The 24,482-nt window shown below is 38.0% G+C and overlaps 1 protein-coding gene across 9 annotated transcripts in view; it reads right to left on the bottom strand.

Annotated features, from left to right (window-relative positions):
* diaph2 (diaphanous-related formin 2) overlaps positions 1-24,482 on the bottom strand; it is a 456,526-nt gene that overhangs the window by 327,999 nt on the left and 104,045 nt on the right. For all 9 annotated transcript variants that reach the window (XR_010895340.1, XM_067388324.1, XM_067388359.1 and 6 more), the window contains one exon: positions 9,416-9,555. Coding sequence is in view for 8 of the 9 variants with exons in the window: in XM_067388324.1 (XP_067244425.1) it covers positions 9,416-9,555 (140 nt within the window). In the remaining variant the exon portion in view is untranslated. The remainder of the gene's footprint in view (positions 1-9,415; positions 9,556-24,482) is intronic.

Here is a 24,482-nt window from a genome sequence, read left to right as displayed (position 1 = left end):
ACTAAGCGTATTTAATAAACTAAGACGTAGGCTATTTAATAAACTGAGCGTATTCATCTGTCAATATGAAACGCGACTTGGCCATTCTAATTAATGATCGGAAGAACGCGTATCGACCACCGTTATTGTAAAATATGCACGTATGTCCATTTAAAGTCAATTTCGGTCAAATGTGGATTATATCATTACATTGGTAAGAATATGGTTACATGTAAAGATGCTGTACCAAGTATGACAACGCTACATTCAACTATTTCCTGAAAAGTAACCGTTTTGGACATACGTGAGTTTCATCGGGCAGCGACGTTTTGTTATACTGGTTGAATCTCTTCACATCCTGATAGCAATCAATAATAGAAGTGGTCTAAATATTAAAACATGTACATATATCTTTTGTGGAGGTCACAGGACCAAAAAATGTCCATCCAATCATTGCATTCGGTCCAAATGCAGTGATAGTATGTCCTACCTGCCTGTCAACATATGTATTTTCATACCTCCGTGCACTCTGCTCACGCAGACATCACACGTCATCAGCAAAGTTGTAGAAAGACAGCCACTGAGCACCACAAATAGCAGCACCTTTTACAGTTCCTCCTGAACCGAAACTATAAGCTTATTCTGTGTTTGTGCCATGTCGTAACTGTAATTACGAGATGGCAACTCATGACGTTCCACCTGGAGCTGTTCACATCCTCGGACTCAAGATTTATGCGTTTCTATGTCAACACTAAAAAAAAATGTAAATTATTCTGCAGCAGTCAGGTGGTATAAGTAACAGCTCTGTAAGTTGTTTAAGTTCATTATTATTGTAATGTTATGTTCTTTGAGTCATGAGGTAAATTAATGCTGTCTCTTATGACGCTTTGCAGACTCTGCCATGTGTGTTTTGGAGGAGGCGTGGCTTTGGAGATTGCTCTGAAGGGAGGGTGGGATCTCATTCTATCAAAGCTAACTTGCTATTTCTAGCCTTTCAGCAATTGCCTACCCTACGTTAAGTCAACATAAGTTTTAAAATGTCTTCATTGATAGTGTTAAGTTTCAGTCAGCGAGTTTCAGTCAGAACCCAGGTGCAGTTTTATTAACCAAAACCTGAACAAATACAAAATCAGAGTAGACTTCAACTTGAATATGAATAGACTGAACTAGAACATGGCTCGACAAAACAATGGGTTCCACAAACAAAGCTAGACAAGAGTCAATGGTGTCACGAGGGCTAAATATAATGAGAAAAACCTGAACACAATGAAACAATGAACCAATGAGAAAACACATAACCAAAACAACCAATCAGAACATGACACATAAACAAGGAACCAATCAGAACATGACACATAGGCTGTGTTCCAGTTCATTTTTTTATGCCCTTCCCTCGCTAACTTCTCTCAGTCTCATTGACTCGGATGTACGTCATTGCTTATGTTGCATGAGTGCCCACTACTGACGGGACCTTTGCAATAGGATGAATTGGAACGTCCTAAGACCTTGATCACTTGGAATCCGCTATGGAGTTGATTTATTTTTATTATTTTACCTTACAAATCGTTTAATGCAGCATTCTATATGTATATAGGTGTGTTTGGGTTATTTTAAATATTTAAAAAAAATTAATAGATCATAGAGTTGTTTGTGATGGGATAAATTAAATGCAATATGCGTTTATGTCACAATCATGTTGCATCGTGGTATATGGAGCTGCCTGAAGTGTACATATAAAGTAGGGTTAGGGTTAGTTTATTTTGACAGAGGGAACGAGGGTCTGTCGAAGTGGAACGCACATCAAAATGGCGGCAGGAAAAGTGCTTAGGGAAGTTTGCGAGTGCGTGTCTAAAAGTGGAGTGGAACGCAGCCCTGGGTAAGGGAAATACATGACATGATCACATGAGGGCAAGGGAAAAAAACGATAAAACCAACCAATCAGAACAAGACACACATGGCAAGATCACAAGAAAAGGGAAATCACATGACAAACATGAAACATGACTATGAGAACTAAATAATATAAAACTAAATAATAATAATAACTGCAAAAACAAAACAAAAAGGCTCTTAAAAAGTGTAAAACTGCCCTTTTTTTTCTGTCGGCTGCCTTTGAAGTCTCAGCTCAGGATAGTCGGTAATGCAAACAGATAGCTTTCTCCAGATATTAGAATCATGTCTCTCGGTCTTGCTTCAACACTTTCTCAAGTTAATGTGCAATCATTTTAATGATCATTTTAATCATTCTTGTGTTAGTGGGAATCAAATCAGAGTTTCATTTCCTGTGCGCTAAAAAGTTTGCTTGAGCTATGAGGGAGCTGACCCAATCTGAGCCACGTGGGACAGTTTAACTTAATACACCAGAGGCCATAAATATTTTAGATTTAAGTTCAAACATCTGGTATTATTGATCTGGTGGTGAAGTATGTCAGAGAGCGAGCAGACAGGGACAAGGGAATCAGTCATGACAGTCACCTCGCATGCTAATGGATTAGCGATTCCCCCGTTCAGAAGTCAATGGCAGCATGTGTGTGCTCACTGCAGCTTTTCACGCTGCCAAAGGACTGATGTGAGCTGTCACTCAGAAACATGTAGGTCACCTGCTCCTCAATCCTCTGACCCAAATAACTCGAGTCAAAAACATCAGTGTGCTAGAGGAAAAATAAACCTATAAATACTCGAATATGGAGCACTGACATATAGTCTATCTATATACTGTAACACTTGATTGCAATGTTTGTCATGGAATTACGGGATTGTAATACTCACACAGAAAATAAAAAACAGACAAAAAAATCCATATTAGTCAGATCAGTCTACCTCAGTATGTAATTTCAGCATGAGACAAGCCACCAAAAACCTCCCATAAAAGGTGAGAAGGCTTGACAAAACAATTAATAACAAGAGAGGATGCGGTGAAAATCACAGACAGCCCAAAGATATTGAATTTAGCACAGCAGAATACTAATTTTCCCCATGTACCTGTGCAATACCATTTCTCACTTAAATCAATATGGAATTCAAATCAGATATCTGAATTATGTATGCCTTGCTGCAGGGCTCCGCAGATACGGCTAGCTTTGAGGTTAACAGATGGTGGCATAAAATGAAATGGGCATCCCGCTTAAAATATACCCAGTCACGAAGGACATCAGGATTGGTGGGTTCCTTTACTGCCTCGGAAAAAGCTCTTCTGTAGTGGCAGATGTGACCGCTGCTTCTATTAGACCCTCTATAACACAGTCTCAGGTACACAGGCTCTCACGTATACAAAAGGCTTGATGGGGTATGCAGGGTTATGATGGCTAAATGTTATCAATAATCTTCGTGAAGAAAATACAGTGTCTGTTTTTACAGACAGCTTAGCCACCATGAAAGGGTACCGAAGAAGATCATGTCCAATCAATGCTTGGGACTTATAGTAGTGATAAAAAGGTAATTAGTAAGTAGCATGTATTTGAACAAATTAAAGCCAAGAATAACTTCACTTATGAAATTATTAGACTAAAAACACTGCAGAAAACAGTTATAAACTGTCTTCATTAGGCCAAAATCAACAAGTCAAAAACACTTAAGTCTCACATTTTAGCTGTGCAAGTATGAATTGATAATTTGTCAGACTTCAGTCCTTTATTTCTCCTTGGTGCTGATCTGGATCAGGAGAGCTGATCCAGAGCCTGAGGGCCAGAACTAGGTTTCTAATAACATTTGGAGTCTAGAGAGAGAGAGAGCAGAAACTAGCCCCACAGCATGGAAAAAAATGACCCTAGCAGAGCGCCGCAAACTTGGCCCCACTCTGCCACCACGCCGATGCAGACAATTTATTTCACGGACCAACAGGTGAAGTTTTGATAACTTTTTCGGGATAACTACATATAGTAACTCTAAATATGTTCAAAGTTTCTACCTTAAAATACTCAGAAAGAATGTAGCTTGTCTGCTTCCACTCTCTTGACCTTGACAGTCAGAAAACTGCCTATTACATCCCAGGCACACAAAGTAAAACAGGATCAACAGACATCATCCAGACAGCTATTTCCCAATACTTATACACAATTAATCAAAGCAGTCTTTTGAGAGAGAACTGTCCAATAATTCAAAATGTATTCTATAAAATAATAAACTTTCACTTCTCAATATCAGTTTTAGCATTGCATGAGTGTACTGTCTATTCTTCACACCTGTCATCAGGATTTGGCTGAAGAAAAAATATAGAGAAATGTCAAAATACATTTAAAAAAAAAATCAATTATGTATGATGGACAAGGGTGTCTAGCCAGGTATGCGAAAGAAAAGTTTAAATGGCAGACTTGAATTATAAACAATATCTGACAACTTGCATTGGCATCTGTATGTCTCCTGACATTATTCATTGTGACAACTTGGTTGCTATTATATTAATATAATTCCTTCAAGTAGCCTTTGTGAAACATAAGCCATGCCCACAAACATGTATAAACCCAGAACATTCAATATGGATATGTTATTGTATTTTGCCTTTTTTAAAGTACTAATACTTAAATATTTTATTAAAGGGATATTTCACCCAAAAATGAAAATGATCCCATGATTTACTCACCCTCAAGCCATCCTGGGTGTATATGACTAGCTTCTTTCAGATGAACACAATCGGAGATATATTTAAAAGTATCCTTAGTCCTCCAAGGTTTATAATGGTTGTGAATGGGGGCCCACATTTTGAACAAAAAAAAACATCCTGTGTCATACATTGCGTCAGTGGGTTGCTCATTTGGCGCAAGTCGAGTTGTACAGTATGCGTGCGGTCGTCCACCGGAAGCTAGTTATTTCAATTTATAAAGTTTTAAATATGGGTATTTTTCTTACAAAAACGCATCGCTTTGCTTCAAAAGGTCTTTATTAACCCCCTGGAGCCGTATGGATTACTTTGATTATGGATGGATGCTTTTTTTTTTTTTTTTTCAGGCCCCCATTCACAACCATTATAAACCTTGGAGGACTAAGGATATTTTTTAAATATATCTCTGAGTGTGTTCATCTGAAAGAAGATAGTCATATACTGTACATGGCTTGAGGGTGAGTAAATCATGGGATAATTTTCATTTTTGGGTGAACTATCCTTTTAATCTTTGTTCCACAACCTACTGAGATTCACTAATTACTGCTTTCATCCCAACCATCATGGAACCTCAAAAGCGATATATATATATATATATATATATATATATATATATATATATATATATATATATATATATATATATATATATATATATATATATATATATATATATATATATATATAAAATACATTTGCTTACAGTGTCCTCCAAAAGTTTTAAGTGCCAAACATTTGTCAGGTATTACATGTATATACATGTTGCTGCAATTTATTATGGTAGAGCCTAATAAGGACAGATGCGTGACAGATGAGAAATACAGTTTCCCATCATCCCAGCAATACAGGTGGATGAGAACTTCTAAGTAGACTGGTGCTTAAAGAGCACAAACCGAGACACCTGGAGTGTGATTGTTTCATAGTCTACCATTCAAAGCCTCGAGTAGGGCTATAGCCTTCAGGATCTGAGGCTGAACGGATTCCTGTTAAGGAGTATCAAATCTTCAAAGGCACTAATAAGCCCATTACCTCCTGCACATGTGTCCATGAGCGCTTGGCGAAGGATGGCCGCATAGGCAGAATGATGGATTCTCAGGCTCTACGGGGCTGCTGGTAGTGTCAGCACATCTTCACTCCAATACACATCTCTGCTTCCTCAGGCTCATGTCCCACACTGCTAACTACAACACACGGCTAGCTTACATTCAAACCCTACACAGCTAAATAAATAAATAAATAAATAAAAGCTACAAAAAAAAAAAAAAAAACCCTCTGGGGAAAATGCATCCAGCTCCACCATGAAGATTTGGACATAATGAAAAGTTGGAGCCAAGTTCAGGTTTGTCTTATTTTCTCCACCGCATATCTTTGAGCCTGCAGATTCAATATGCAAGTCACAGCTAGGATTTAAAGTGGAGTGTAAAAGCGAAGAGTGTAATACCGAGGGCTCAGCACCAGAATGTAAAAATGAAGCCCTTCGGACGTTCAGAAGAGTGTAATGGGGCCATGTCACAGACAAAACACGAATTCCTATTGGTGATGCATTGATGAAGAATCAGCGCAGTCGGTACGCCACTGGAGATCTCTCACTGCTCGTCTATGTGCGCAAACATAAGAGCCATTGGAGCTGTTGAAATGGATGACAAAGCTGGAGGGTTTTATGCATGAGTGGGTGTTAAGAAAGTTCTGGATTACTTCTTGCATTGTAATATTGTTTCTGCACTACATTGCACGCCCGTGGCACTGTTTGTACAGCTGCATTAGAAAGAAATAAAAACAGAGAGAATGAAAGCATGAGAGAGGCAAGAGAAAATGGCTGCCATTAGTTACAGTGCATATTAACTCTCCATAAATGAGGAAATAAGACCCAATGATTATCTGTTAGTCTGCATTTTGGCAAGTCTGAGAATTCAGAGTTAATGAAACAAGACTACAAGTGTGAGAGAATGATGGATATATAGTGAGACAAAGCCAGAAGATGAAGAAGTGTTTTTAGTTTACCAAAATGAGCAGTGTAGGATTGAGAGAGGAAAAAATAAAAAATAAGAGGGGGAGAGGAAGTGTGAAATGTTGAAGGAAGACGCTGTATCCACCCCAAGCGCAGCCATCTGTGTATGGATGTGTGAGGCAGTGAGCTCCACACCTGTGAGGGACTACTGGGAAATGGGAGTCTTCTCCAGCCCAGAAGCCACCTGGGCAGCCAAACAGGTGCTTGGCCCAGACAATTAAGCTATTACATAAACACAGGTCAACCAATCAGAGAAGATTAAGAGACAATAACAACAGCTCGACTCTTCTTACTCACTTATTTTCTGATTGAGTAATATAAAAAATATACTTGATTAAAATGTCTAAAATTAAGCATTATTTGAAAAGAATATTCCAGGTTCATCACAAGTCAGGCTCAGTTGACAGGATTTGATACATCTGCTGATTAAATAATTTTTGCTTTTCCTTTTTTAGATGATATGAAGCTTAAAATATTCATTTATAAAGGCACTTACATTAACTTAGGTATGCATCACGTTTAAATAAACTTAATTACTTATTTAAATAAATGTGTGATAAGTCTACCCTTTTATATCTATGAGTAAACAGAACATGCTACAGGAATCATGACTTAAAAAGAATTCACACTCTAACATATTTCTTGCAGAGGACAGAGAAGAGACTCGTGACTAACTGCACCATGGCAAAGTGAAGGAACTTGGGGTCATTTTCATCACATAATAATTTCTCATTCAGCATGTACTTTTGCTTTATGTCAAAACATTTCAAAATTCCACGTAGTGCAGTTCGGAAAAAAAAATTACCAGTGGTTTTGGAAGAAATGAGTTGGGTCCCACGGGAATTAAACTTCAAGCACATTAACTATCTCTCATCTGTGTGGGATGAAGCATGTCAAGCCATTCTTTGAATTCTTGATCCAAACGAAATACTATTACAGTATGTAACTCACTTCCTAAAATTGTCTTTAGATGTTTCTTGCAAACCGAATAACAGAACTGCACACAAAACGGTCCACTTATAAAATAGCGGTGTATGATGTTCCAGTCCTGTCTACATAAACCCAGAAAACTGTAAAGGTTACATTAACATAACGTACATGTATTCAGCACAGGGGTGGTTATTGTATTTTGTGATCCGTAATAATTAGCTCAAGTCATATTAATTGTAACGCAAGCAAGCCGGTGAGAAGCTTGAGTATTCCCTCAGTGTTGCTAAAAGAAAAAATGGATAGACTGAGGTAAAGGAGAACGATATCAGCAGAGTGAGTATCTCCATGCAGCACGTCACCCCAGGGTGCTACTCTCTGAGCAAGACCTGACCTTCAGTGGGTGGGTGAGACACCGCTCGGCACCCCTTTCTGACTGGGAACTCACAAGTTCAGCCATTTGCAAACGCCCGGAGGGTGGTCCTGGCCTCAGCGGCCCCTCAGCGCAAACTGCCCTTTTACGGAGAAGATGTGCTGACGCCACTCGTCTTCAGCCAGCAAGTCTGATCTTTACAAACAACCTGTCCTCATGGGGGGACGAAGTGTGGGCTTCTCGAAGAACAACGCTCTGTATCCGTTTCCCATGATTAATGACTAACAGTGGAGTAAATAATTGGATGCACGGGCCCCGGTGCCGCACTGTGATGATCTGATAAAGACAACAGAACGAGCTGCCATCCCTTCATTTAATTAGGGCAATAACAAGAGATTACCTTGAGGCGCTGTGTTCTACAACTCACATTCTATATTATGTGTTCTGAGACAGGAAAACAATAGCAAAGTCATTCCAGTGTTTGTGTTCCTTTGACTCATTGCACTGTACCGCCATCTGGGGAGAAGGGCAGGGGCGTCAATTAATTGCTTTCCAGCGCAAAACCCATCTGTTGAGAAGAGCCTCGGCGGGTAATGCCATCGGATCAAATGGCGGTTCCACTCGGGTCCTTTCTCCCACTGCGCACCGGTGGACCTAAAGAGATCGTATGCCTGCCAATTGTGTGATGACCACTTTATATGCTGCACTCATTGATTCACATTAAGAACCATCTCTCAGACAGTACTCTGGTAAATAATTGAGAGAGTCTGCTGTCACATAGTGTTCCTCTGTGCTACTGGGACCAAATTAAATTTAAAAATCCCATCCACGAGAGGGGAGGAGAGACTTTGTGGGAGAGTAGGCTGGGGGAACTAAGACGGACCTTATTATGAGTGAACGAGAAAGGCTAATAAAAATAATAAAATTTAAAAAAGCGTGGAAGAAATAGACAAGGGGAGGCTGAAAGATGCGAAAAATTATTTTAAGTACTACATTAGGCATGATCAGAACAGATTAAAAAAACAGGCGGGCAATGTCAGGATATGCACTTTGGTGGAGGGACTTGAAAGCCAAGGCGTCTGGTCTTGTAGTGGTGGTTGGTGTGCTTATTAACGTTTCAGAGAATGGCTGGCTGTCTGAAGTGTTAAAAAAAAGGATTTCCTATCTATTAGAGCTTAATAGATAGAGAGGAGGAGATGACAGGGCCGGGCTCAAAGTGACTGGTGGATACACTCATTTAGCCGGCTATGCTATCGGCTACGCTCATTTAACCAGAATTGGGATCCATACGGACCAAAGGTTAAAAGACTCATTGACAGATTTCCAATTAGCATCCTGAAAGAAATCCTCCAAGATTGCCACATGCAGACAGGAAAATTAGGTTTAACTTTTCATTTCGCAACAAGAGGGTGGTCGGAGGTGGCTAAAATGAGTGTTGGTGCGTCAGGTTCCTCATCAGAATTTGGTTGAGGAAGGAGAGACTGGAATGGTTAGTGCTGTGGACAAAGTGTGGGAGGAATGACTGACTGACCTGACTGGGTTGCTGGTCAAGGACACGCGCAGGGACTCCAGGCAGTTGAGCAGTTTGTCTTCGGAGATGCCCGAGCGCAGCTCATGCACATACTCTTGTGACGACAGCGTACACTCGTGCTTGCTGTTCCTCAGTCCACCCTGTGGGAACAAGACACATTAAGGGATCAGCCACTGCACCGCTGCGCTTTACACCCTGTTAGGCCTGTCACACGTTAATTACAACATCTGTATTAGACTTGATCATCCCTGGAGATCATGAGCTTACTAAGAAAGAATGAACTCTCTACTTCTTCTTGCAGTCTTTGACTTCAAACAGCTTATAAGGGATACATTTTTTAATCTTCATGCTAATAGTACTGTAAATGAGCAAAAGCATAGGAATTTATCTGAAGAAGTTTCAAGCGAGTCCATCCTCATCATCTGACAACAGACAGAAAATAGTAGGAGGGGGAAGTAGTTACCAACACCTGATTTGTGGATGAGGCAGCACCCCTGTGCTCCCAGCTGTATCCCAGTCTCCAGCAGGTGAGAATGATTACTAACACTCCATAACTGCAGACTCACTTCCTCCCTAAATCAGCAGACTGCCCACCCACAGCACTGACTGACACAGAGCTACCAGCTAGACTAGTCAGCAGGAGCTGCCACATGCTAATTCTACAGTGGAGTAATGGGAAATGCTCCCACACACAATATAAATAACAACAACATAAAAGTGCTTCTTAAAATATTATATTTTTGTGCTGATATGGATAAAAACCTATTGTTGAGCTTCAATGGTTCAATGGCTACGCTCACACAGCAGCAGCAGATTACAGCTGTCGGTCATGTTGGGGAACTAAATGTGGTTCATATGAGTTAATACACAGTGACATACAGAGTGACAACCATGTTATATAAACTAGACTTATAAAACATCCCATTATAATGAACTGGAATTAACTGCATTAGGGAAATGTGCTCATAACATGGTAAAAATTGACCAGTGGATATCATTTGCACATAGGCTAAAATGAATTGTGACACTGCAAGGCATTTTTTTGATTATAAACTTATTAAAAACTGATTTAAAAAAAAAAAAGAGAGATTTAAAACTGCAGAGACCATGAATCAGAATCCAATCAAACATTACGCACAATAAACTGAAAAGAGAAAAGCCTCATTTGAAAGTGATTACAAGTGGTATTATTAGTTTAAGTGAACACAACTGTTCCTAAATGTCCAAAGCAGTACTGTGACCTCTTTAACTGCCATTCACATTACAATAACCTGAATTAATATGTAAATGAAATTACAGTAATTTGGTAACATTAAGGGTGCGTTCACACTTACAGTTTGGTTCGTTTGGTCCGGACAAAAAAAAAAAACAACAACAATAACAATATGTGTGAGGATTCTGTCCTTTTTACGGTCTCATCTTCCTGTTTTTGGTTTGTTTACATGTCTTTGGTCCGTGTTGCGTTCATATATCATTCGAACCGCACCAGGGTTCGTTTGGAAGCGGACCGAGACCCATCTTTTCAGCGGTCTCGGTCCGCTTGTTTGGTGCGCTTAAGGGTTGGAATGGCAGCGTTCACACATGTTCAAATGAACCGCACAAACAGAGCAATCGCACCAGGGTCCGTTTTCATCGAACCAAACATGACAATTATGAACACACCCTAAAGCATATTATAAAATTAATGAAAAATAAATTATAAAAATTAATAAAATAAAAGTCTTGATAATTATTATATTTAGTATTTATTTGGTATTACTCAAAAATATTATGAGAAAGGAATGACGTTGGTTATTCTCCATAAAGACTGCATTTGATCCACTCATGTATGCTGCTTTATTCACAGAACAAACAATCTCTCTCAATCTCATACACTGCTGTAATGCATGCTCTACCCACAATCTCTCACTTATTAGATGCATACAGACAGTAAACCTTTGCACATACATAAGCTATATTTTACATCCTTTACTTTGTGATTAAACTGTTTGATTTGCACAGATGAGAGCCTTTAAACAAGCACAGGTCAGGTGTAAAAAATAAAACTACATTATGAGGAAACAGGAAACATATTTGATCTGTTATCAAATACTGAAAACAATCAATTTAGAAAAAGATGGGAAGTCTTACCATCCCATTCTACTATATAACAAGACCTAAGTGGATTTATTCATGACGTCCATGCATACAAAAATCAGTTTCTGTGCAAGCTGTCAAGCTCATGGTTTTTTGTGACTACTTTCTTTACTCTTATGTGTTAGACAGACAGAGTGAAGATTGTCAATCTGTTACCTGCACTGCACCCCTTGGGCAAAAGAATTGAAAGTGTGCCACACTACTGCTTTCCACTTTTTTTATATAGCACATCATTCTTATTCGTGACATTTTACTTCAGTTTCTTTTGTTTTTATATATTTTCTTTTTTTTTTCACGGTTGTGTTCTCTCTTATCCAAGTCATCCATGTGTTTCTTTTTCTTTTGAAGCTGTTTGCCATCTGTATGTTCTGAAAACAACAACCTGACAAACGAGGCAGAGGAAAAAGAAGAGGGCAGGTTGGGCTGTCAAAGTCACCCGAGTAGATGGAGGATGAATTAATGCAGACAGACAGAGAAGTATGTAGGGTAGTATGGAGCGAGTATTAGCGGTTTCTTCCCTGGTACGAATGTGCTTTAATGTCGTCGTCCCAGGATGTGGCTTTCCCAGCAGGCAAGCTGCACTAATAGGCAGTCTTGGAGGAATAAACAGGGCATCTTTGTGACGAGTCCCATTTCTGCTCTATCGAGGCGCAGTGAAGAAACTCCGACACGGGCAGCAGTGCTGGTTTATATAGCAACAGGAAAATAAATGAGCCATTACTATAGGCAAGTAGGGGGCTGCGATGGGGAGACACTGTACGTGTTGAGTCTGCAGAACGTGTAAACATGGCAAACGGTGCAGTGATTTACTCTGGTGCGATCAGCAGGTGTTAGTATTAGGTTTTAAGCAGTTGGTTAAACGTGGGCGGTGTTTTAGAACGACATGACAGGATGTTTTTGCAATAAAAGTGGCCTTGATGTTGACTGGCAGCTGTGAATCTGCACTGACCTTGTGTATTCTTGTACCATCATTTGTGTGAATAAGACTTTCGTTCAAGAAGTGGTACTTTGCAGAGTGCTTTCATGCCTTTTAAAAAAAAAGTAATCTAACTACTCTTCAAAATTTATGCGAACTCACTTAGACCATTTTTACACTCTCTTCCTCTCCATCGGAGGATAAGAACAACTCTTTTCCCTCCAAACACATCTGAGACACTCAGGTTGAAGCAATTCTGCTTTCTTCTCAGGCAGGTCCTCATACTTGAATTTGTCTTGATCTGGATCCAACTAAAGATCACTCAGTTTATCTGCCTCTATAGTTCAGATGAGGGAATCCAAGGGACCAGATACGACTGGTGTGCTTATACCTGCCTGATAGAAGTAATGGGGTGTGTGTGCGAGAGAGGTTATTTCTTCCCTCATTACTGTCTCTAGTAACTGTAGTTGCCCCTGGCTCTTTCCAGACCTGCTGCAGACAGCTACCTCAAATTCACTAAACCACAGGCAGAGCTATGACTATGTTTATATATTCAGAATATCCTTGGGTTGGAAAAGTAAAAGGTATCTGTAACTTTCTATTCTGCATAGCATGTACTTCTCATATTGTTAAGGGTTTGTGCAAATCCCTAGCAAAAAGTATTATTCTTTGGCACATTCTGGATGCACCTTTTTTTTTTTTTTTTTTTTTTTTTTAATGACTGATAAATAAATGGCCAAACATTTAAATATATTCTATACTATTTTGTCTAAATAACTAAAAAACACTAAAATCAATGGTTCTAAATACAAGTGAATTTAAGCATCAAAACATAATGGACAGTATAAAAAAGCATATATTTATTTTGAGATTTACCAAAGATTATATTTAACAGTGTTATATTTTTTTTGTCTTTAAGTGATGTGAGATGATGGCAAAGGTAAATGTAACAGGCTTGCCCTGAGTTTAATAGACATTCAATTAACATTATATAATATATTTAACAATAATATATCATTTTAAATAAAAATATAATAACACATTTTAACATTAATATAATATAATATAATATAATATAATATAATATAATATAATATAATATAATATAATATAATATAATATAATATAATATAATATAATATAATATAATATAATATAATATAATATAATTACAATACAATAATGAAAATAGCAAAAGGCATTGTAAATGTAAAAACAGAGTAAATGAATATGCACAATTAAATATCCAACACTGACCATACTGATTAAAAAATCTGTAATGTACCTAAACCTAAAATAGCACCAATACATCATACAAATGATAAAAGACACAAAAATACTGACACACCTAGAACACCTTAGCAGCCACATGACCACAGCCCTGTGCTCCCACAGACCCTTATGGCATCATGGCAGCAAGTTCACATGGACAAACACCACTCTAATGATTACTGTGAACACAAAATCCCAAGCATTCTGACTGAGTATTGTGCACAGATCAAGTTTGCTGCAAACAATAAAGAATGAAAAGCAAGGGTGAAAGTGCTCTCTGGATTTCTTTTGTTGCCAAAAACAGGCAGAACCCTCAATCTAACCTACTCCAGTAAGAGAGTTTCTGGTTTCACTATCTACTGACCTTTATCACTGGAAACCAAAGACAGGCCATAATATGCTGCTTAATGACCCTGGCCAGCTCAATCCGTTGGGATGATATCAACATTACACCAGACCACACTAATCATGCAGACAGCCACATCTACTGGTTCACTGTAATTGGGTTTCTGCTGTTGGCTGGAGAGAACATGGGGGAATGGTCTGTGTGCGGGTCTGAAGGAACTCTTGAGGGAAAGCGCACGGGAGGGGGAAGGAAGAAAACACATAGAAAGAGGAGACCAAAAAAGAGAGAGAGACAAAGAGATAAGGAGGAGACACCAACCAGCAGATGGGTCGAGTGCTGGAGAGATAAATAGAAGAAAAAGATATAGACTTGGAAAGAAAGGGGAAAAGAGGAGAGAGAATCAGGGCTCAGTGAAAAGACCAATATAGTCCTTTGACCACGCTCAAAGTGTTCATCTCAGAGTCTTATTGAATCCTTATTTGTCAATAACAGCATTTCCTGCCAGAAACAATAGTGCAGGGAACAATTACTCCAGTGAGCCTGTCAATTTCACTTTGGTACAGGGACACAGGCTGGCTATGTGTGTGTGTGTTTTCCCTGACTGTAATGCGGCCTTGGCTCGATCTGATGTGAGAGTGCAAGTATTGCAAGGGGAGGAGACGGGCCCGCTGCGTTTCTCTGCACCTCCGCATCCTACACCCATTGATAATGAGACAGCAGCAAACCGACAGGTGGCATGGGGACCAGCCATTGGGTGCCACATGCTGTCACAAACAACTGTTGACTATGAAGGGGATAAAAAGGAGTGCCACAAACTGGCTTTAAAATTTGAATCTTTAACTAAGCAACATTCAAATCCTAGGACATTAAATGAAAAGGTATGATTATTTAAACCAATTAATTAATTAAAAAAAAAAAAAAAAAAAAAGGTAACCGAGTTATAAAAGGAAATCTGCCTTAAAACCTCTAGAAAAGTGAAATGAAATGAAATGAAATGAAATGAAATGAAATGAAATGAAATGAAATGAAATTAAATTAAATTAAATTAATGTTTTGTCAAGATTAGAAAAGTTTTGACTATAAAGTAGTAAAAATAAATTTTGTAATATGAAACATGACAATGCTAACTAAGGGGAGGGGCTTGCTAGAAGGATTTAAAGTATAGTTTCCATGGTAATGCAATGTCCGATTTCAAAATGTTTTTCACAGGATGAGTTCTGAGATTTAAGCTTTAGAATGATACCTAATGTATGATGATTACTAAAATATGTGATAAGTATATGTAAAAGGCAGTAAATAAAAACAGCGCCAAGCGTCCCACTAGCAGGACGATGACAGTAAAGGGGTTAAATTAAATTAAATTTAAGGGATAGTTCACCCAAAAATGAAAATTTTGTCATCAGTTACTCACCCTCATGTTTTAAAGATATTTTAAAGAATGTTGGTAATCAAACAGTTGATGGTAGCCATTGACCTCCATAGTATTTTTTCCTACTATGAAGGTTAATGGCTACTGTCAACTGTTTGATTACCAACATTCTTTAAAATATCTTATTCTTTAAAATATCTTATTTATCTCATTATAACAGAAGAAAGAAACTCATACAGGTTTGGAACAACTCTAAAGTTGGTAAATGATGACAACATTTTAATTTTTGGGTGAACTATTCCTTTAAATTCAATTCAATTCAATTACATTACATTACATTACATTACATTAAAAAACAAATGACCAAAACTGCATTTATTGGATCAAAAAAGCTGTAAAAAAAAACAATATTTTGAAATATTATATTTTATCATGTAATTTATTAAATTAATTTGCAGCAGTCATTAATCCAGTTTTCAGTGTCACGTGATCCTTCAAAAATCATTCTAATATACTAATTCAGTGAAACATTTCTTATAATCATCAGTGTTGAAAACTGTTGTGCTCCATACATTTTTGTGGAAACCGTTATATTTTTTTTTCAGGATTCTATGATTAATATAAAGTTTAAAAGAACTACATTAATTTGAAATAATAAAGATTTAGTAAACAGTAAAGATTACATTGTTAAAGGGTCATGAAACCCCCCTCTTTCCGCTCAAGTCTAGCTCACAATCTTTTTGAAAAATGCAACTTAAATGGGCGTGGTGGCTGTGAGAAGAGGGGAGGGGAGGGGAGAGGAGAGGAGAGGAGAGGAGAGGAGAGGAGAGGAGAGGAGAGGAGAGGAGAGGAGAGGAGAGGAGAGGAGAGGAGAGGAGAGGAGAGGAGAGGAGAGGAGAGGAGAGGAGAGGAGAGGAGAGGAGAGGAGAGGAGAGGAGAGGAGAGGGGGGAAACTCTCATCGCCAGTAGCCCATGCATATCGACTGTCACTAAAAATCAGTGGTAAAACATGAGGAAATACTACATTTAAAAAAAGAAAAAAAAGAAAAATTAAAATCTAATGAAATACACTGACACTTTATTTTTTGTCTTTTCAAGAGTTACTGAATGCCCTGCTACATATATCCTACAGTAATCATAATTCTATTTAAAACATATTAATGTACATGTGTAATTACAGTCATTATAAAATATATAGTTGTTTATATACACACTATATAGCGTATAAAAACTAAAATTTAACCCTTTCCCCCCCACTATTAAATCTAACAGATGCTAACATTGTCTACAATGGTGTTCAACACACATACCTCTGTTAAAATCTCAGAAATTTTGGTTTAGGGTTTCATGACCCTTTAATATAATATAATATCCAGGTTTTTACTCAGTATTTCACGCAAACTGTTAATCTACCGCTCTTTCCTATGTCTATGGAAACAGTCCTTCTCTGCAAAGACTTCCTGAATGATGTCATTATCTAGCCTTGTGCTCACAGGATGCTCCAGAGTAATCTAGGACCAGATCTGAATCTAGATCGGCAGATGCACGTCTGTTTTCAGTCAGATATGTGTGGAAAGAGCATGATTACGAGCTGATGGAGAAGAGTGATAGCGATGTGTCGCATATTGTGGAAGTAATTTATCTCCATGTGAGGTCACCGCACCGGAATAATTCTGTTAAATTACAGTTCGTAAGTGAGTGTCACTTTAATACGGAGTAAACAGATAACCTGCTGCCGATACCCCCATGACTCTATCTCTTCCACACTTCGCATGACCTTGTCGAATATCTCAGTGACAACAGTGAGGGACCATCAAAGTAAGAGAAGCGGTTATCACCAGCATGCACCCATGAGCATGACCATCAGACACACACACACATAACACGATGCATAACAGGAAACTACTACAGCAAAACTCCATGGAGAGAACAGATACACATGCTATGAAACAGCGGGACCTTGAAATAATCTTTTGTGCATTCAATGTCTTGTGTGAATTAAATTATATTAATATTCGGATCCCTCCATAAACACCAAAAATGATTGGTGATAATGGGGTTTTTAATCACCTCTTCTTTGTACATGATTAATGAAAATTACTGGAGTGCCCCACTGATCTTTTTGAAAAATAATACAGATATAATCGTTGCAATTAGTGCACATGAAGCCATATCAAAGCCAAGTGGTTGCAAATGTTTTATTCCATAATTTACTACTCATTAGCGCTTGATTGACAGCCTTATAGATGGGGAAACCAGCACCTTCTCTATAGGAAAACAACCAAACCCACAAAACAGAAGCTCACAAGGAAAACACACACGTTAACAAAAAAGCATCCCGATCTCTGAAGTTTCCAGAGGCTCTCTGGTCTGAAAGGTCAGCTGAATGCAGCATCAGTTGAGATGCATGGACAATAGCACCCATAGAAAGACCCTGAGGACATCCTCTGCTTCTCAGTGATAAGCCTTTTGATGTGTCCAGGGAGCTGCACTCACTAGGTTATTTCCCATAAAGACATGCAGCGTTGCACTTTCTCTCTTCATAAAAACACACAGGAGTGGCATCTCACAGGGGACACAGTCTACGTTGCCATGAAAGAGAAGAGCCACCCTGCTAACGAAATAGCTAACTACTCTATCACCTCAGGAAACGTGGGCAGATGTTGAGATATTAATGGGAATGTTCTGTGTTCAAAACAAGTTAAGCTCTATCGTAGCATCTGCAAAATGCTTTGTTTGTGCACCAAATGTTTTTGACTTAGCCTCAAGTTAAATGTGAGATTAAAAAAAAAAAAAAATGTTTTAACTACAATAAATACAAGTTATATGAACAAACACTCAGCACATCCTTAATTTCAACAGGCTTCACATAACTAACTAACTTTAACTATGTATTAAAAGAACCCATTAATAAGAGTTATTTGTTCATGAATAGGACTACACTGGTCATGCTGTATGTTTTTGGGCATTGGGCATCAAGCCATTGATCTGAAATGAAGGTTAAAGGATAAGTTCACTTCAGAATTAAAATTACCTATTAATTTACTCACCCCCATATCATCCAATATGCTTAAAAGAAAAGAAATTATGGTTCAATGGTTTCACTTCAGGTCCAAATTGCAGTTTCAATGCAGCTTCAAAGGGCTCTACATGATCCCAGCCAAGGAATAAGGGTCTTATCTAGCGAAACAATCGGTCATTTTCTAAAAATATATGTGTGTGTATATATTTTATATATATATACTTCCACCTATCACGCATGACCTTTCCAATGTGATTGCGTAATGTGTGGCACATCGCAGAGCTATTCCAAGATGAGCATATAAAGTAAGATAAGACATGGATAAGACTCTTATTCCTAGGCTGGGATTGTGTAGAGCCTTTTGAATTTGCATTTAAACTGCAATTTGGACCTTCAACCCATTGGTAGCTGTTGAAGTCCACTGTATGGAGAAAAATCCTGAAATGTTTCCTCAAAAACATTAATTTCTTTTTGAATGAAGAAAGAAAGACATGAACATCTTGGATGACATGGGGGTGAGTAAATTATTAGGAAATTTTAATTCTGAAGTGAACTAATCCTTTAAAAATACACACTATTTCAAAAGATCAACAACCAGACTCTTGAATACCACAGACTTCCAGTATAAGTGCATTACTAAAAATGTGATTTGTTTATATAAACTAAAAAAAAAAAAAAAAAAAAAAAAAAAAAAAAAACAGGCTTTCTACTGAACATGGAACATTCCTGAGTGCCAATCATGCAGCGTTTCACCCGGTCACAACCACTTAGCTGACTCAACATTATCAGTGTGTTGTGTCACTGTAAAATGGAACCTATCCAACAGCAAATCACTCCACATCCTCCACCTGCACATTAAAGTGCTGATGTTCACTTTGTTGAAAGCACACGGCAGTCCTGTAGAGCACGGGCAGGTGAGTGAGACCTAGATAAAAACAATGCAAAAGCATCTGAATCATAGTTCTCTGTTCATGGTGGAAAACACAGGTCTCAGGCATAAAGCCAAGTCATCTGAGGATGGCAAACAAAGTGATAGCTATGAGTTGATTACAGAAGGAACCCTGAAAGGCTTCATACAACTGCAGGTGGCACAGCATGATTGGATTACAGCATTAAAAACTATTCTCCTGTCATTTCAATGCAAACACTGACTGTAATACCCTATACATTCAGTTTAATAGCCCCATATTCTCAAAGGCCTCAGGGACCGAGCGGGGAAGAATGCAGAACACCGGTAGGTCAAACATAGACGGTCATCGCCAGACTGCACACGGGTCAGCAAAGGTCTGGTCGGGAAAAAAGCAACATGTTATTATTGACTGGTACATCATGAACTTGCAATTTTGTCAAATTGTACTCTATAAAATTCTATAGAAGGACCTTGTACTTTTTCAAATAGCAGAAGGCAATTTATGCAGGAAAACAACTGGCAAAAGATTACAATGTTTCAGAGATCAGAGTATACATTAACCTCTGTACTATAGACCTCAATAAACTGATTTAACATGCTCACGACTTATTGATGTAAGAGCTTTTTCCCCCCATTTTCCTTGACCTACCGGGCAAATAAATGCTTTTCAAAGCAACAGAGCAGAGGCCAAAAGGACATGGTCAGCTTGGTGTTTTTATATCTATAGATAAAAGCTGAACCGTCCAAATGCAATGTCCAGTGCTGCTGTCAAGAGCAAAACCTTCAAGTGCACATCAGCAACAAACACTTTTATTTTACATAGAAGAGAAAAAAGCCCTTGACAGCTTGTGGTCGCTCACTTTAACAGGACTTTAACAAAGCACACAATTGCTGTCTTGTCTTGTTTGATCCTGACATGGACAGGACCACAAATGCGCACACAAAATACATTAACCTTTCAGATACCTGCCATACAACACACAAAGGCACTTGTTCATCTGTTTGCTCAGAGTATCTCGCAAGAGTCTATATTTCCCAGGGCGTCAAATTTCATATACACAACCAGTTAGCTTTCTTCTGAGAATCACAACAATTACTCAGGAAGTTTATTTCAGTAATATAGGGATGTACAACTAACTAATTAACTAAGTAACTATCTAAATAAATACAAAAATATATAAATATTTATCGTAAACACTAAAACACAAATCAATTATTAATGCTGAAATTTTAGCAAATCTCAAAATGGTTATAATTTTTTTCTTGTACATTCTAATATTATGATGCCAGATTTCACTTAAATTTGTTCACTTAAAATTGAATTTAAAATGGCTAATTGTAGATATTGCTTTATTGTTTATAATTATTTTAAAACATTTTGAATTTTAAAATCAATGGATTTATAAATTATTGACCATAACATGAAAATATTTATAACCTGATCAGCTATCAGGTTAATAATTGATTGGTATTATCCAGAATGTTAATATCTTGCATCATTACCAAAATGTGTTGTACAAAAGCTACGCTGAAGGCTGCAATAAGGCAAAGTTTAGTTAGTCATTCTAATTTTAAATGCTCATGTATAATAAATACATTAATACATTTTTACAAAGTCTCAACAATAAATCAAATTTAAATTTGCCATCTGTAATCAAAGTAACTTTAGTGACCTCAACTGTGTGCCAAGAACAAATACATTTTTATTTGGAAGTGGTAAAGCCTACTCTTAAGGCTCCGGTATACTTCAAATGAAGTTCGTTTTCATTCTTTGTTTAGGAGTAAAACAAAGTTCGAAATGTGTGACCAGCGATATACTGTAATCGAACATCTGACGCCGCCCACACTGCTGAGAACGATGGTTAGATTAATATTTAAATATGTACCATGCACTTTTCATCTCAGTAAAAAAATAAACACAACAAAAATGAGAAAACAGTAAGCATTTATTATAGAAAGCATAAGAAAATCGTCTGATTATAACAAGGGAATGTTAGCACGAGCTCTGCAAATTAGCACTCCAGTCACGTCACGTCTTCATATAGCACTTTATTCAACAGATTGCTTAAAATCAAACAGCTTTACAGTATCAAACATGAAAAACAGTGTTAGTGCCTCATTTTTTTTACAAGCACAACACATTTTGTACTAAAGCAGTTATCCAGTGTGTTCATGTTTTCACCCGCGGAGATCTTACCTCGACGAATTCAAATACACGGAATGAATCAGAGACGCGCCCACGCGAGTGAAGGCGAAGCCTCAGCGCACACCTCCTATTACGTTATCGTCACTGACCAATGGTAGTACGAAGGTGTTTTACAGCCGGAGCGAACTTTTCCTGAAAGTTCGCTTTGGCAAGCCGTTTCGAACTTCCAAAAAGAACACAAAACAATCTTCGTTTTGGCCAGATTTTGTTCGAAATGATGTCACATCAGTTCGTTCTTCGATTTTGTTTGAAGTATACCAGAGCGTTTATTGTGTGAGTCGGTCTAACACGTTCTCTTAGGGCTGTGAGTCACCATGCCGACAGTCGGCCGCAGCCAGTGTCGAGCCACCGGTGAGCATCTGTCAGTCTAGATTTTGCTGTGTTCCACATGTTGGCTCTCATTCAATTAAGCAAGTTAAATCGGCATCAGGGATTGGCTATTCACTTTAGCGAACGAGTTGCAACGACCTGATTTCACTAAACATGTTCCAGGGTGAACATTTTTAGGGCTTATCACACTGCGCTTAACCCCGGGTTATCGTCATTCTAAACACTGCTATTAACTGCTTTACGCCGGGTAAAGGAGCGTTTCACACTTGTAGGCTAATTTAGATGCGGAAGAACTTTTTTTTTACAATGTAAAACAATGCCATGTTAGAATGTTACAACTAGATGCTTAGCAACCGACACCCAATCGGCTTTGGGCAGTCACGGATACACAGCGTGATGTAATCAGTAATTTCTGCTTATGATAGGAAAAATATCAAACGGGGATGGAAAACTTGACAATTGGAGTAAAGAAGAGACCATCATTCTTACCTTTATACTTTGAAAAGTTAACAGGTCACATGCTGCGTTTGTCCAGTCAGTAACACTGAGACCGCAAATATTCAGATAAGGACTTTAACCCCGGGTTTAGGAATGTGTAAAACGATGAAAGTGAGCAAAGTAAAGACAGCACACATTGAAGGCTGTAATAATTTTACATCATCTTACTTGAGACGTTCCAATACGCAAAAATGTTCATGATACCATGAGCAGCCTGGAATGAACAGCCTGACTAATATTTAAAATGGTAAGCAAGTGCCGCTTTGTTTATGGTTTGTATATCTCCAATACTAGTTTCAGTTTCCCTTTTTGAGTGATGAATATAGGATATTGATACCTGCTGATAGCCTATAGACAGTTATTTCTGCAGACCGCACATGCTAGTTGACAGAAAGCTGTGGTCATTGCAGTGTTCAAGCACAGATTTTCAGGCCAGACGCAGCCAACGCAAGGCAAGAACGCAATCAGAATTTGCCGCCGCTAGTTCTTTGATGTCGTCTTGGTGTGTCACGATCTTTAAAGACCTGATTGTATGAGACGATGTATCTTGTTGATAATATCCATTTGGACACGTGTCAAAAATAGGTTAGTGCGAAGCAGGTAAAAAGAACAGTGGGCCTTGAGTACTTTATTATCAGTTTTGGCAAGCAGATTATTGAAGGAGATGACCTTCACTGTTAGTTTTCAAATCAGGAAGTTTTGGAAGTGAAGTCATGTGTGAACAAAATCAGGCTGGTGTTTGTCGATGAAATTAGGCCATTCCCAACCTCTCTCTTAAGATGAGGCAGAGGACGAGGCAGAGGAAATCAAGATAAAAACATTTCATCCAATGAAAAATGGATTCTGAAGAAAAAGAAAAAAAAAACTCTCTTTTTTTAATCCAAAAAATATGAAAATATCAATAAAACATTAGTGGAGCCAGAGATATCTAAACACCTCTCAGTGCAACTCTGAAATTCATGGAAAGATGAGAGGACAAAACCAACCTGTTCCAAACAACTTGAGGCTGTTTACTGATAAATAAAATAAAATTCCGGAGATGAGGGCTGCCTCAATAAGCATGGTAAATGAATACATTAATAAAATATTTGGACATCAAAGACAGCTCTCCAAAAAATAAAAATAAAATTATTTGCTTTAAAAACATTATGTTGGAAGGAAAATTAAATATTGTCGCACTGTGAAAAGGTTTTAAGACAATAGCTCAAAATGAAAAGAACTGATTTATCTTAAGACAAAGATTTGAATTTTTACATTTTTTTTATTATTACATTTCTAAACATTCCATTTTTGCAGCCCTCGTATAGCAGTTAGGGGGTTGTGGTTGAGCGAGTCTGAGGCAGGGAGTAAAACTTCTGTCTTCACTAATCATGTCCAGCTCTCAGTGTCTCGGCAGTGCTGTGAATGCTTTAAGCTCATAAACAAGCTTTCTTGTATTTTAAATCAACATTTTCAATTAAGAACTAATTATTACCTAACAGGAGGTACGCATGTCACTTTGAGGATAAGAGAGACTCTACGATTCATTGTCTCATCATTACCTCACTGAGACAAAGGAAGAGCGAGAAACAGAGACACAGCGAGAAAGACCATACAGCAATATTTCTTGTATATTTGTATTAGTATACAACAATACAGGGCTTTTCACACTGCACTTAACCCCGGGTTATCAACGTTCTAAACACCGCTTTTATCCCCAGGTAAAGGAACGTTTCGTCCATTAGTTCAAAAGATCTGAAAAAGCCCATATATGTATCTGCCCTTTGGTCACATTGATAAAGGCTATGTCGATTAGCATTGCATTATAAATATACATTATTGTTATGAAAATATCAAAGATGGCATGAAGAACACAGATAAACCATACATCGTCACAAACATATGTTTATTGTCTCCAAAAAGTCTCTATCTGCATGTTATAGCAATCTCTGGAAGCTTTATGTAAGTTATTTCCTGGAATGTCACATGATATGCCTGTTCATCACGAGTGCCATTTGTGGACAATGTGCATAGAGCGCCCTCAGGCTGCCAGTGTGAATTGAAAACACAGAACGTCAGAGTA

This window comes from Chanodichthys erythropterus, chromosome 1, assembly GCF_024489055.1.
Source record: "Chanodichthys erythropterus isolate Z2021 chromosome 1, ASM2448905v1, whole genome shotgun sequence".
NCBI lineage: Eukaryota > Metazoa > Chordata > Actinopteri > Cypriniformes > Xenocyprididae > Chanodichthys > Chanodichthys erythropterus.
Note: the sequence above shows the minus strand (reverse complement) of the source record. Positions and strands in the feature narration are given on the sequence as shown.